This window comes from Scomber japonicus, chromosome 16 (genome assembly GCF_027409825.1).
Source record: "Scomber japonicus isolate fScoJap1 chromosome 16, fScoJap1.pri, whole genome shotgun sequence".
NCBI classification, from domain to species: Eukaryota; Metazoa; Chordata; class Actinopteri; order Scombriformes; family Scombridae; genus Scomber; species Scomber japonicus.
In genome coordinates, this window is record NC_070593.1 from 23,795,284 (window position 1) to 23,809,309 (window position 14,026).

At 40.6% G+C, this 14,026-nt stretch overlaps 1 protein-coding gene across 1 annotated transcript in view; it reads right to left on the reverse strand.

Moving 5' to 3' along the window:
- alk (ALK receptor tyrosine kinase) overlaps positions 1–14,026 on the reverse strand; it is a 354,006-nt gene that overhangs the window by 53,227 nt on the left and 286,753 nt on the right. Inside the window, exon 5 of the mRNA XM_053336367.1 lies at positions 13,508–13,641. Within this exon, the coding sequence (XP_053192342.1) occupies positions 13,508–13,641 (134 nt within the window). The remainder of the gene's footprint in view (positions 1–13,507; positions 13,642–14,026) is intronic.

Consider the following 14,026-nt stretch of genomic DNA (forward strand, 5'->3'; position numbering starts at 1 on the left):
GAGGAGAGAGGAGCCGGGGATCGACGAGATAGCCGTCGATGCTACACTCATTTCAACACAAAGTTTGTAATGAACGCACTCCTTTATTGTTTTGTTTGGTTTTTTTTGGGGGGGGGTTCTTTTGTTTTGTTTTTTTCTCACACGGCATCGTTTTCTGTGGGAAGTGATACAGGCATCGTCTGTACCAATCTCCTCCAGCTCAGACTTACATCTGGGTGACAGGCTCGCAAACATGTGGAGGGACAAGATAAAGTACAGCGGCGCACAACACAGAACATTTATAATGTTACGTGTCAGAGGGAAATGAACAAAACAACAGACGCTGCCAAACACTATTAATCAGCCATATTACTACTTGATACTTGATGCTGCTGCTACTTGTAGCTACTAAACTCTCCAGGCAACAACCAGGATAACACAAACCAATATGACTGTGAGGGGATAAAAGCAATTAAGCATAAATTAAAGCATTTAATGATACAGATTATGTTGCTGCATGCTTTATGTTACTGCTTTTGATGCAGATACACTTTAAGATAAGCCACATGTGATGTAAGGTAGTATATGTTACCTTATGTTTGGTTGTTCACTATCCTTTCAATGGTGTATTTGCAAGAAGCATGTCTATTGACTATCAATGTGAGGGTCACTGACATGCAGGTTGAGATCAAAAGTCTTGTAAAGCCTGCCAAAGACTGTTATTTATGGAGTCAAACCACATGGGCATAGCCACTGTGTGTTTATACTGAGACACACACACAGACACCTACAGAGGAGACATATTCTGTACACACTCAGTAGTATATAAAGGTGAGCTCTCCTCTGTTCGGGGGGAAAGCCTGACTATCTAGTCAATATTTTGTCCTTCGTGCATGAATAAACCAGCCAAATATATAGACCTGTGGTATCTCTCGGTTGCCAAGAAATCATCCCTTCATATGATCAGCTTCACAGTGGGTATGATGGATGTGATTCAATATGTGTGAGGTAAAATGTGTCGTTTGAAACTAAAGCAAAAAAGTCAAATTAACAACCTGCTCCGAAAACATGCAGAGTAAAGAAGTTTTATGACACAAATAAAGAAATACGTCTCCATAACGACGTTACAATACTTAGCAGAAATTACTGTCTAGTTATGAAGCAGTAGAGGGTGGAAATTTTACAGTTATGCCTGATTCACAGCATACTGCTAACCCCCCCCACTCTTTCTTTTTCTACTGTGAGAAACTTTAAGGCCCCAGTGGGAAACTGGCACTGTCAACTCTATGGATAAAAAAGAGGGGGAGGCTTTTATTTTTCTTTAAATTGGACAAAAACACATTAGTCAGGGGCCTCCCACAGTCCACTATTGTGACGGACCCTTGAAGCCACATTAACATTGTCAGTGAGTAACCCAGTTCAAATTCTTTGAAAACATGTTCGCCTGAGTGAATGACTTTAATAATGAATACCCCCTTTTCATCAGAGCTGTGCTGCACATTATGAATCATCTTTCAGCGCCTCTTTTTTTCCTTCCAGACGGCTGGGACGGGGGCGCACACGCTCACACGCCTCCGACTGCAGGCTCTCACACACACACACACACACACACACAAACACACAGGTGACATTTACAGATGAACACAGAAGAAAGCAAACATAACATTTTATTCAAATAAGGAAATGAAGCACAGGCTTGGTTTTTTTTGTGTGAGCGACTGTATAGATATACAGTAGATGTGGTCTTGCTGTGTGTATTCAGTCATGCTCAACACATGCATTATGCATACACCTTGCTCAGTGGCTTCCTCCTCGTATAATGTTGACACCGCAAGCAGAACGATTTATCAATTGAGAGAAAAAAAGTTATCTCGAGTACACTGAAACCTCTGGGCAATGTATGTAAATTCATAGATTTATCTTAGTTTGATGACAGACGAAAAAAAAAAAAGTCTCCAAGTGGCGGTGTCACCTCGTGGAAACAGGTGAAGTGACATGGCCGCTGCACTCCTGGCCTACCGCAGTTCTTAAATCACACTTGTCAGATTGTGAAAACAAGTGGGTCAGCGGGGGGATGAATAGCCTGCGGGGGTAAGTGAGTTTTGTTATCCGTGCGCTCAGGGGGTTGGCTCGGCTTTGTGAGGGGAATGATGAATGAGTGACGAGGAGGGGGATAGGTGACCGAGGGTGCGGCCGCCTCTGATAAACGACAAAGCAGAGAAGCGTTGTCGGATACAGCTAAACGGTGAACAGTTAGCGCTGCCGTTCCATCCCTAACACTGGAAATACATCTTATATATAACAAATAGGAAGATGTGAAAGTGAAAGGAGCTCATTGACGTCAAGTTTGGATCCTGATTCACCGCTGACAACCTTAAACTTGAGCATTGTTCCAGATGTATGTGACACATTATTTTTTCAAAGCTGCAAGAAAAGAGAACAAACTCACGAGACAAGGAAACTAAAAGAAACCTTTTATGCGGCAACAAAGCCAAGTCTATTCAGAGATCAATAAAGATGCCGTATCACAGTCACGCAGGAATAAATGCTGTAGGACAAGAAGCGTTCAGCTATTTACACATATAGTCTCTTAACTGCTACAGTGTCAATCGAGACATGGTTCTATTTGCTTTTTATAACACGCATTGTGATAGAAGTCTGTGCAATATATCAACAGCGTCTCATTCACTTTCTCATTACTGACTTACAGATTTGCAGGGTTTCATAAAAAAAAAAATCACTCCACACAAAGAAAAAAAAAAAAAAGCCTCACTGTCTTTTTCAAGCTCCGCAGGGTTTTAGAATCAGAGTTGCAGGTCTGTGCTGACTTTGATCTTCTGTTGCTAAAGGACAAGCTGAACAGAAGAGACAATCAGAAACAGAAATCCTGCTGTTTGCTGTACTCAGCCTTGTTGCTTTTGTCTAAATGTCAGGGAATGAAAGGGAGCCATCAGTCACTATCTCTTATACATAGTCGGTGCAGAACACCGCCGTCGATGCTGTTGACCGTTTGCAGTGGATAATTGTTAAACACTTAACAAGTACACCAGACAGGAGTCGAGTGGAACCTGTACATACATCAATATACAGTATCCTTCTAAAAGCCGATGCTGCTGTGAATGGCCACTGTAGGTGGAGAATACATTTCATCTGTATATCATTAACTGCTGCAACTCTTAAAGGGTCGCTCAGGGCTCCATGAGAGGATGTGTGTGCGCTGGTTTTTATTCTCCACTTTAAAAGTGTCACCTCAGTATTTATAGTTACCCCATTTCTGAAACATGACATGTTAGAGTCACGTTGAATAAAGATATTTCTGCTTGAGCAATCTGCAAACCTACAGCAGGACCTGTGTTACACTCTTGCCATGAGGATTAAACCCAAATGCAACACATATTAATATATACTGTGTCTAATGTCATGGTCCAAATGTCTTATAATATACCTTTGTTAAGCTTTTGGTCTATTTTAAAAAAGCAGCCAGGTGCTCAAATGAACATTGACACAGGTTTCTCATTGTACTGTAATCTTCATATTCATACAGGCTATTAAAGCTGTGGATTTTGTCCTCCATCACTTACATTTAAAGCACATTATGAAGTGATCTTCTAATGATCAGTATGAACAAAAAATCTGTTTTAATGTTATTATGGACACTTGACTGTTGCTTTAAGAAATTGTGAACTCATCCTTTAATTGAGCAGCATGGTGAACTCACACATATAGATCTAACTACATACATGATCAAACTAAGCACTCTTTTTCAAGTAAAGTTCATTCGTCTCATGTCTTCTTATGTAGGTTGGGCATATTTTAAAGATGTTTTCACTGAAGTTTTGTTTTGCCTCTTCCTCCTCCTCCTCCTCCTCCAAAAAAAAATTCCCATACATCCGATGACCGGCTAAGTCGCCCGTCTGCTCGCAGGATGAAAATCGGGGGAGGCTTCACAGACGAGATCAAAAGCAAAACAACTGAGCAAAACAGGAATTAAATGACAGCCAAAATTTAGGACAAAAATGTGTCTTGACATCTCGGTTTCTGTAGCGTGTGGAGCCCTCTCAAGGCTGTAAAACACTGTCAAATCTCATTAATGATGATGAAAAAAAATCATTAAGGACGCCGCTCTGACAAAAAAACCCCAACAAAAACAAAACAAAACAAAAAAAACTACTTGTGGGGTTACTGAATATTTGAATTGACTGAATATTGAATGTAAAGTAGGGAAAAGAAGGTCAGTGTTATCAAACTTTTTTCTTCTTTACAGACAAGCTCAAATCACTTCCAACATTTACCATCTTTACATTTTTACACAGCTGCATCACACATATCACGCTTATTATTTTAAGATTCCGCTGATAGAGATGTCTCACTCTACGGGATATCACGAGATCATGCAAAGCAGTTTGTCTCTCCATTTGAATAAAACTTTTTGTTATGGTTTTGCCATGTGGAGATAGCTCGTCGATTTGAATGCAGACAGACGTATCCGTGTTGAAATACAGCTGTAAAAACACAATCTGGAGTCGTGGAGAGGGTAGACTCACACTGGAATTAATATGGCTTTTGTTTTCCCACAGATGAGCAAGCATGTCAGTCATATCCTGAAATCCTTGTGTGTGCTCTAAAACAACACAAAAACAGACTGAGGAAGATCTGCTTGGGTTTTTGTGTGCATGGATGGAAATGACTGGAAATGACACACAAAAGAGAGGAAGTACAAAAGAAAGAGAGACCTGCAAATGCTTAATTAAGTCTAGCATTCAATTCAGCAGTAGTTAGAATGCATTTATCCTTTTCTGCTCATTATTATATAGAAGTTTCTGATCTCAGATGTTGTCATAGAGGACTGTGCTCTGTCATACTGGAAAATCCCAATGGGTCTAAGCATGAGGAGGCGCCACCACACCAGAGGCAGAGTCTGGATATATTCATGGAGATTTACAGCAGCTTGGATGCTGAAGATGAATGCAGCCGAGTTTCCCACCGGACAGTCGACAGGACGAGAAGTATTCGCTCATGAATTCAATTAACTGCACACAGCCATGCTCGATTGGTCAGAGCTCTGCCCAATCACTATCGCTATCTGTCATGCTCCCTGCTGGAGAGACAGCGGCACAGACAACAGCAGACTGCTAGAGATAGCAAATTAAAAATGATACCTTTATGGTCTGCTCTACATTCTGGAGATGATGATTTCTTCTTTTAGCTGCACAAAATGTGGCTATTGGTTTAGTTCAAGTGATGTAGTCATGGTAACATTAGGATTTGGTTAACATGAAACTGATTCTGACCTGACCTTCATATCATTTGCCATGTATAATTTCCAATTATGATTATTTACCTTTATGCCTGATCTCATCAAACTTCCCCTTCATCGTTTCAGGTTTGATCTGCTGTAAAACCAGCATTCATAGAGCAGTTATGCATTTTTAAGTAGCCGTGATTAGATAACTACGGCACCTGGAATACTGATGCATTTTAGCCTTGCTCATACAGATCATTCCTACTTGCTGGTTGGTGGTCTAAATTTATATCAATATTATACTGAAGTTTCAAGGTAGTAAGAGCAAAATTGAAACTAACTGGAATGTTCTTTTCAGGTAGTTTTGCTTTAATCCCAAATCTCAAAGCATCACTGACATTCCAGACAGACTGGATTTTATCACCTTTAAGGCTTCTTGTGTGACCACATCCACTACGTCAATGAAGCCAAGCAAACACTGTCACTGATAGTATGCAGAGCGGTGTTGACAACAAAGAATGTGTCCTACTGACACAACAGTCATGATAAGATTGTAACCTTTGTTTGGTTTAAAACCATCAGCAGAGTCAGAGAGCTTTGATTCCACATTGTCAACTTACCGATGTTGCATATGTTTTTTGGTTTTATTACAGGGGAACAAGTTTGGCTCCATTTCAAACAGTCAGGATACTGCACTGCAAGTCTGAGTTTCATAATACAAAGGTCATGTAAATGTGTTCTTTATTTCTTCATCTCAAAAAGAGATTTTTACTGCTTTGTAGCAAGAATGTAAGAAAAATGATTAGGTCCAAGCTGTATTTTGAAAAGCATTTGAAGGGCATAATGTTATTGAAGTTTATATAAGTGGTATATCGTACATTCAAGTCAGTCGAGGTCATAGAATGCAATATATTTCTAGATGAACATTCACATACATTCAAAACTTACTTGAGCTACATTGTAATATAATTCTCATTTCAAATGAAATGCCAGATTAAGGAACATATTTCCTGCCAACACTCTGGGCACAATAGTCCCCTCCACAGAACAAAATGAGATTTAAGGCTGCTGTGTCTTAATAACAGACTTTTCTTCAAGTCCATAACATCCAGACATTTCCCCCGTCCCTGCCAGGTCAGGGTTGATTTAGACATCTGTTCCATTTGGCGCATGTATGCTGAGAACACTCCACTTGGTGCCCTGGGCCATTTAACACTTGCTCAATATCTTAAAATGAAACTGCCTGTGTAGATTGCCTTGGAAAGGTGCCGGCAACACAAACTCAGTTTGTGTTGAGGGGATGCTGCTCGCGGAGAAGCCTAGGGCAAGAGATTAGAGGTAGAATGTGATGAAGCTCAGCTCTGCCAGATAGGGTCTTGTCTTGGCAGGTTGTGTCTTCTGTTAATTGATGAGCTGTGTGGTTTTTTTTGTTGTTTACTTGCTCCAGTGTTCTAGTCACAGATCATTCTCCCAGAGCCCAAAACAACGTGTGATCTCTAGAAGGTTTTCAAGGGACATGATGTGTCCTGAGAAATAAGAATCTCACAATGAAAAGAAAGAAAATATCCATCGTCATACCTCCAAATATGTCTGGTAGGTAGATGAACTGCTGATTGCCCTCAAGGCTCCTGAAGGCCAGAAATTAGAGTTTGTTTTTACAAATTTGTCTTAACGTGCTCATGAAACTGCAAAAAGTATCTGTGATCACATATTACTTTAGACTTCTGTTTTTTAATCCAGGCCCTCAAGGCAGATAGTAAAACTCATACTGAAGTTATTACAAACAAAGAATAAATGAAAACTGGTTTTACAGGTCATGGTTTCTAAAACATGTGGCCAATCCCACATTGGCAATATTGCCTCGAGACCTGAATTTCTGCATTGTTAAGATACATTCTCAACAAAGCATTTGAAGTTCAACTTGTATAAAGAATGGATGTACATTTTTATTGATTCCAAACAATGAGACTCTCCATCGATTGCTCAAGACTGGAACATTTTATAACTGTGAATTACATACTTGAAACACCGGGATGGTGCAACTTAGACACATCATTATAGATGATTGAATCAAAAATAGACTGTTTGAGTGCAGTGAAAATGATGGACAGGTTCAATTTACTAGATTCGTATTGGTGCTGACGGTGTATAGTTACAGGCAAATGTTACCTCATACGAAAAAAAGACCCCAAAAGCTTGCACTCATTTCATTAAATATTATATTGTAATTATGTAAGAGCAGCAATTTTTGATCACATTCTTCTATTTTAGAAATAACGTTTGATTTCATTTCCTAGGGGCGCTCTGCTTGCACCTTGTCCTGGTTTTATTTTAACTTCTCCAACAGTGGGGAATTCAAACGCCAGTGGTGCACTACCTATTGTGAGTACAATGGATACAGTTCATTCCTTTGGTAGAAATAATGTCTGTTGTGCAAATGTTGAGCACATTGAAGCAGGGCTTGGGGGCAGATACACAGGCAGAGAGGGAATAGAGCTCTCTTTGTAGGCCTCTATTAATAAATACTGTACAGTACATTAAATGGATTATGTGACAAAAATAACAGACAGCAGGCTAAGTGTCTCTGCATGTGTCCCACTACCAATGGAACCAACATTTTGTCATTCAAGTCATTTAAGAGGTAAAACAAAATCTCCATCAGTAAAAGTGCTTTTATGTGTATATGGTTTGATAAATAGAGCTGCCAGCACAAAGCAATAATGCACCCAATAACCAATCATAAAGCTCAATAAAGGCGGTCTTTCAGTCTCATCAGGAGATATACTTGGAGTGAAAAACACAGACATGAAAAATAAAATGCAAATTGTGACTGCAGTAACTTGACTTCAGCAACAAGGATAGCTCATATTTCATCCTAACTGATCGATGAATCAATATCGACTCTGTGTGGTCAGTGGCCAAACACAGTTCATGGCTTAGCTTCCACTAAATGTTTAGTCCATAAAGCATTTCATACATCATCTGTACTGCAGGCTTGTCCTTCTTGCTTTAAGATTCCTAGTTCCTGATTGAAATCCTTGAGAATTTCGATGAATGTAGGCATCCTCAGTGCATTGGAGCTTTGAAATTATTTCCCGTATCCACTTATTATAATCTAATATATTTAATTCCAAATGTTTCTCACACACATATGAAATGAAATAAAATAAACATAAAACATATGTACATCTTTTTTTTTAAGTTATAAGACAAAATAGCAGATTGAAGCTCACCATTTGGAGCTATGGACTAAAGGATACACAGTTGCCTTGTGCAAATTAAACATGAAAGCTTTTAGCGTCTTAAGCCAGAGGCCTCTGACACTAAGTGTTAATTAGCAGCTCAAAAGTTTAGTTTGAAAGTTTGTTCTTGCTACTGAAAACTTTGCAAGTAGAATACCATTAAAATAACTAAAGAAAAGCCACACTTTGAGCTTACAACAAGGTTTGCAGACCTGTTTGTTCATCCTGCACACATGTACGGTGACGGATTGACGGGCGCTGCCAGAGCTGATGAGGCTTTATAAGACTGACGGGAAACAAAGAAATCAGCTGCACTCCATCACTCACCCTTATGGGCCACTGCGTCACTGTTTGACATCTCTCAAACCTTACAGTATAAAGTTGCTGTGATTCTGACATTCTTTTGTTCTCATAAACACAACCTTGCACTATTGTGACAGTGTTGGGGGCTTTTTTTTGGTTCAATTTCTCTCTCTCTCTCTCTTTAGAAAATATATATATATATGTATTATCTGTATGTACTTGTTACCCAATAACAAACACTCCAGGGATGAGTTTATTTTATTCATGCAGTCAAGGTGAGATTGAAAACTCAATTAAAGGCTTACACTCAGCGTATTTAAAGGCGAGGCTCAGTCCCACGCTATGAGACTGAATGCTTTTTTCCCTCTCTCCTGCGAAACACCATCACCCATCCATCCACATGTCTCACACCATCCACTCCATCGGCTCTCTCCGAACCCATTCCCCTCATTGAATCTGCAGGGCCAAGAGTGATTGATGGGCCTGGGGACACCCTCACGCTGCTGTGTACCTAATCGCCAAGTATAGACTTGCTGTAACGCTCCATTAAGGGCCTGCAGCATCACGGTGTAATGGTTAGGGAAATGGGCCAGGGAAGGGAAGGTCACCGGTTCAAATTCCCTTCGGGGGGTTCACCGCTGCCTTGTCTCAGCCACATGTCCAATTGGAAAAAAATGAATGGTGACAGTTTGTTGTGTAATACATGAACACAAATAGAAAAATGTGCTCATATGTGAGGAAAAGCGTTGAGATAAATGTGACCTTCTGGCACGATGCAGCGCTGTGATGGAGGCAGAGCAAGAAGTCAAACCTGCTATTGACACAATCTGGTAATGAGCTTGTCAGTCATCACAGGGCTTTCTGTTTACTTCCAAGATGAGAAACTGTAGGAGGTTAAGAGTGTCATTGACAGGTTTGCCGCACTTGAATAATTAGGTTTTGTGTAGGGTCTACACGGCTAGCATTGGTGAAATACTAGCAGAAGGCAGGATTCTAACTTCCTGTCAAGGAGGATGAGCTCCAGAGATAGGCATATAACCACATAAGTCACTTTAGGGGCAACAAATTGGATTGCTTGTTGGCCCTGTGACTGATGAGTTAATTAAAGTGGAAGGGTATGGAGAAAGAAGTCAGACACCGCTCCATTTATTTATCCTGTATTGACTATGTCTCCTCGCACTTCACTGGCTTGAGTAATCGGCATCTTTCTGCTCAAGAAAACAACAAAGAGGAGGCAAATGGACATTGTCAAAAGATCTAAGAGTCACATGGGATTTGGAAGAATTGAAATCAGTTGGGGGGGGGGATTATGACTTCTGACTGGATATTGCAAATCTCAAGGCAGGCATGCGCAAGAGACAATTAATAATGCTGCACGAGAGGTTTGAAGTAAAAATTATAATTAGCATGTTTTTCCCTCTCACTGATTTGAAAGTCCTTAGAGTGAATCATGCTTTCCTCACAAAACCCCTTTAACTCGGTGGGAAACTGTTCCTGTGAGAAATACAGAACATTTTGTGTCCACAGACTTCTTCTATCTGTTGAAATGAAACTTCAAACCTCTGGGACCAAATTAAATACAATTAATCAAACCCAAGTTTGGAGCAGGCCTCGCGCTATCCGGCCCAAGCGCTTGACAATACAGGTCATTAATAGCAGTAATTAGCTAATTTTGAGTGCAGGGGCCTGGAACGAATAAAGCAAACAACTGCCTTTGCCAGGAGCTGAGGAGTCTGTGAGCCTTAATCGAGAGCCTGGGCTTCATGCTCGGCGTGAGGTAGGAAGGAAGGCAATTCGAGCCCAGCCTTGTGACAGGTGCTGGAGGGGAAAGTGGGGGAGGTTTAGAACACCGCGAAATGTGGCGAGGCCGCACGGCCAGCGTGCCGAGACGGATTAGGGCTTAGTTTGGGAGTGGGATGTGTGTAGTGGGTGTTGCGCTGGGGAACCAGGTGGTGCCTGAGGAGAGTACGGCACGTCTGTGTACTTTTTCCTCTTCCACTAGCCATGGCTTGTGTGCTGCCTGGCAAGAGGAACACAGTGAACCCAGAGCTGAGAACAATTAGACACTGTTCAACAGAAAGTGGATTTGCATGAGCAACAGCAACCCTCTCTGCTCTGTCCTTTACAGTGATGGAAAAGACCGTTAAACAAAGGGATGACTGGATAAACAATGAGACTTGTATTGATTTGTTTTGGTGTGATTTTGTGCTACCTTTCTACTTTTTCATTGCTTGGCACTTTTATCAGAGATTTAGAGCTTTTATTATCTCATGCAAAGTGATTCTGGGGACAATTTGGGGAACTGTCAGATTCTGTCAGCTCACTCAAACTACTTTAAATCCAAGACTTGCTTTTAAGTTTAAGACTAGGATTAAGTAGGAATTAAAAGTGATGAAGGTGATGGTGATAATGTTGTATGGGCTTCATTTTGGTTTCCCTCTCTTTGTCTTTTTCATTATCTCTCTCTCTCTCTTTCTCTATTTCCCACACTATCTCTCTCATACGCAGGCACACGCACACATATTTACATATTTGACAAGCAAATCCAGATAATGTAATGGGGGGAGTCAGGTGTTGCTGATTTGTTATCAGGTTGCCAGCATTGGACCATGCAGCTGTGAAAAACATCAAATGAGGAATTGTTCCCTGTGACTAACTGCACTGACCCGACCTGCAGTCCAAACACCCCATTTGAACCGGATTTAAAGAATTAGAGCTAGACAAATCTTTCCCGTTGAGCAATGTTCCCAATTCATCAGCGGCTAAACATTGACCGAACCAACAACAACAAAAAAAAAGCCATTTGGTTGTTGCGGAGCTTGACTCTGCCACTATAATAGCAGAGGAGATTAAATTTGCTGGACTGTCTGCGTGGTTCTGTATTCAAAACAAGGTCTTGGAGATTTAAGGATGCTCAGTATGTTTTGGGTGTTTTGTTGGAGAAAAATACAAGATAAAGCCTCTTGGATGCTGCCAGTGCACTAAGTGGACTCTGAAGATGTTGTGCACAGAGCCTTTTTTTGTCCAACTGATCCGACCATGATCTCTGGATAGAAATCAGTGTGACTGCAGGATGATAATAGGTAACGGGGAGGGCAACAACTGTTGAAATAACAAGACAATATTCCCAAGCATCCACTGTGTTCACACAATTGAGAAAAACAACCAAAATCAAACATTTTGAAAAAAAAAGAAGCTGGATTTTATACCTACTGACAGAAGGTGTGGATTTTATGATACCTCTCTCTTTTTCGTGTCAAAGTGTAAATGCCGGCATTTCCATATCATGCAAGTTGCAGAGGAAGTCGAGGTTGCATTTCAGTTCAGTAGATGGTTTTAAAGCTCTCTGCAGTGCACCACAGTACACTTTCCCACATGTCTCTGAAGTGCATTTTTAGAGCCACTGAAAAATCTAATATTTTACACCATCTAATCAGCGTATTTACTGTAGAAGTCTGGTCAAATTTGAAGTGTAAATTATCATCATAGGGAAGCACAACACTAGAACAACTATATGCATTCATAAATATATGATTGCATATAGTTTCAGTAAAATGCTGCTTTGTAAGGACTTTGTATAAGCAACATACATCAATGTATTTCTTCTAAAAGGGCTGTTGCCAATTTTAAGATTTAATTTAGTCCATGATAAGCAGCTAGTGGTCTCTTGGTCACCCTTTACTTAATTATTCCTTTTTATGTGAGTTGAGCAGATTCAAGTGCAGTCTGGTAAACAATTTGAGTAACTTTTCCTACAGAGAGCAGAAAAAGCCTAAAATGATGCACTTTAAAAAAGAAACTGCACTCACTCAGAGACTGTGTCTATTTCAATATGGAGCCACTTCAAAAGTAATCACATATATATTAAATACATCTGGATATTTTCATACATTTACAGCATAACAGTCTGTTCCATTAAAGCAGCACCTGGCTGATGTGACATTTTGCACCTCTTTGCCTACCAAACATCTGTCTGTTAGAGTAAAACAAGGATTTGTTTTTTAGTTTTTTTTAAAATCCATATTTCCTCAGTAATACACACTTGAAATGTTTAAGCAACGGTTGCTGTGCTTCTGCATCTCGCTGAGAGGAAATTGAATCAGTTATATTAATCCAATTTCAGGAGCTTTCGAGGTTGACAGAGAAGGATATTATTTCAGTCTCGAGCAGTCTACGCATTTCATTCCGCAACATGGTGTAATGAAGTTAAAAACACAGAGTGGAGCTGTGCAATTTCCAGTTTGACATGTCTGAGCTGCTTTGGGAACCCGGTCACTTTGCAGACATGTGATGTGCATTTAGTCTATGTACATGTAACAGAAGCAGTGATAGGAAACAACTAAAATAAATCATCTAATACATTTATGTGAGAGCACTTGTTTTTAAAATCAACTGATTGATCATTTAGTTTTTGAAATAGTTTAAAATGATGATACAGTATTTTATCAATCACAACCTACCCACTTTAATTGCTTATTTTGACTGATATACAGCCTGAATTTCCCCAATATTTAATTAATTATGATGTGAAAAAGAGAAAAAAGTAAGATTTTTTGAAGCTGTAGCCAGCAAAAGTTTGGGAAGACTTCAACCAACTAATTCATTCATTTTTAAAAGGTAATTTTTCTTATATTCTTAGAAGTTTAAAAAAAGAGATACCACTCAAACATGAAGGCAATCACACACAAAAAAGAGCAGCATCACAGTTTCTCAGTGGAATAGCACTGATATATCTACTTACCCATGGTGCAGTTGGTGGTGAAGTGGGGCTCGATGGTGGCCGAGTCATCCTGCCGGATCCGCTGATCGTAACCCGCCGACAACCGAAAAGGTGATGCTCCGTGGGTCCCCAGAGTGAGGTGGACCACCGCCCAGCTGCCAAGGAGAGAAAGCAGGAGCAGGGTCAGTGCGATGATCAGACACCACGGCTGACAGATGTTCCCGCATCCGCTGCGGGGGTCGGGGGTGAGGGTAGCTCGGGCCTGCTCTGCCTGAGCTCCCGCAGCCTCTGAGGAGGGACTGTCCAGGACTTCAGCAGAAGCCGACATGGGGGCATTCTCATTCCCTTCCATTTTGGGAGGGTCCCTTTCTGCCATTGTTTGTGGATGCATTGCCACCCCCTTTGAACCCAACCACAGACTCTCAAGGAGGTTTTAGAGATGGCAAGGTGCCTCACTTGAGAGCTCGGTGTGGAGTCTGATGCACGCCTTGAATTTAACACCACAATTACAGCAGGTGTGTAGCGCAGAGACAGCAACAC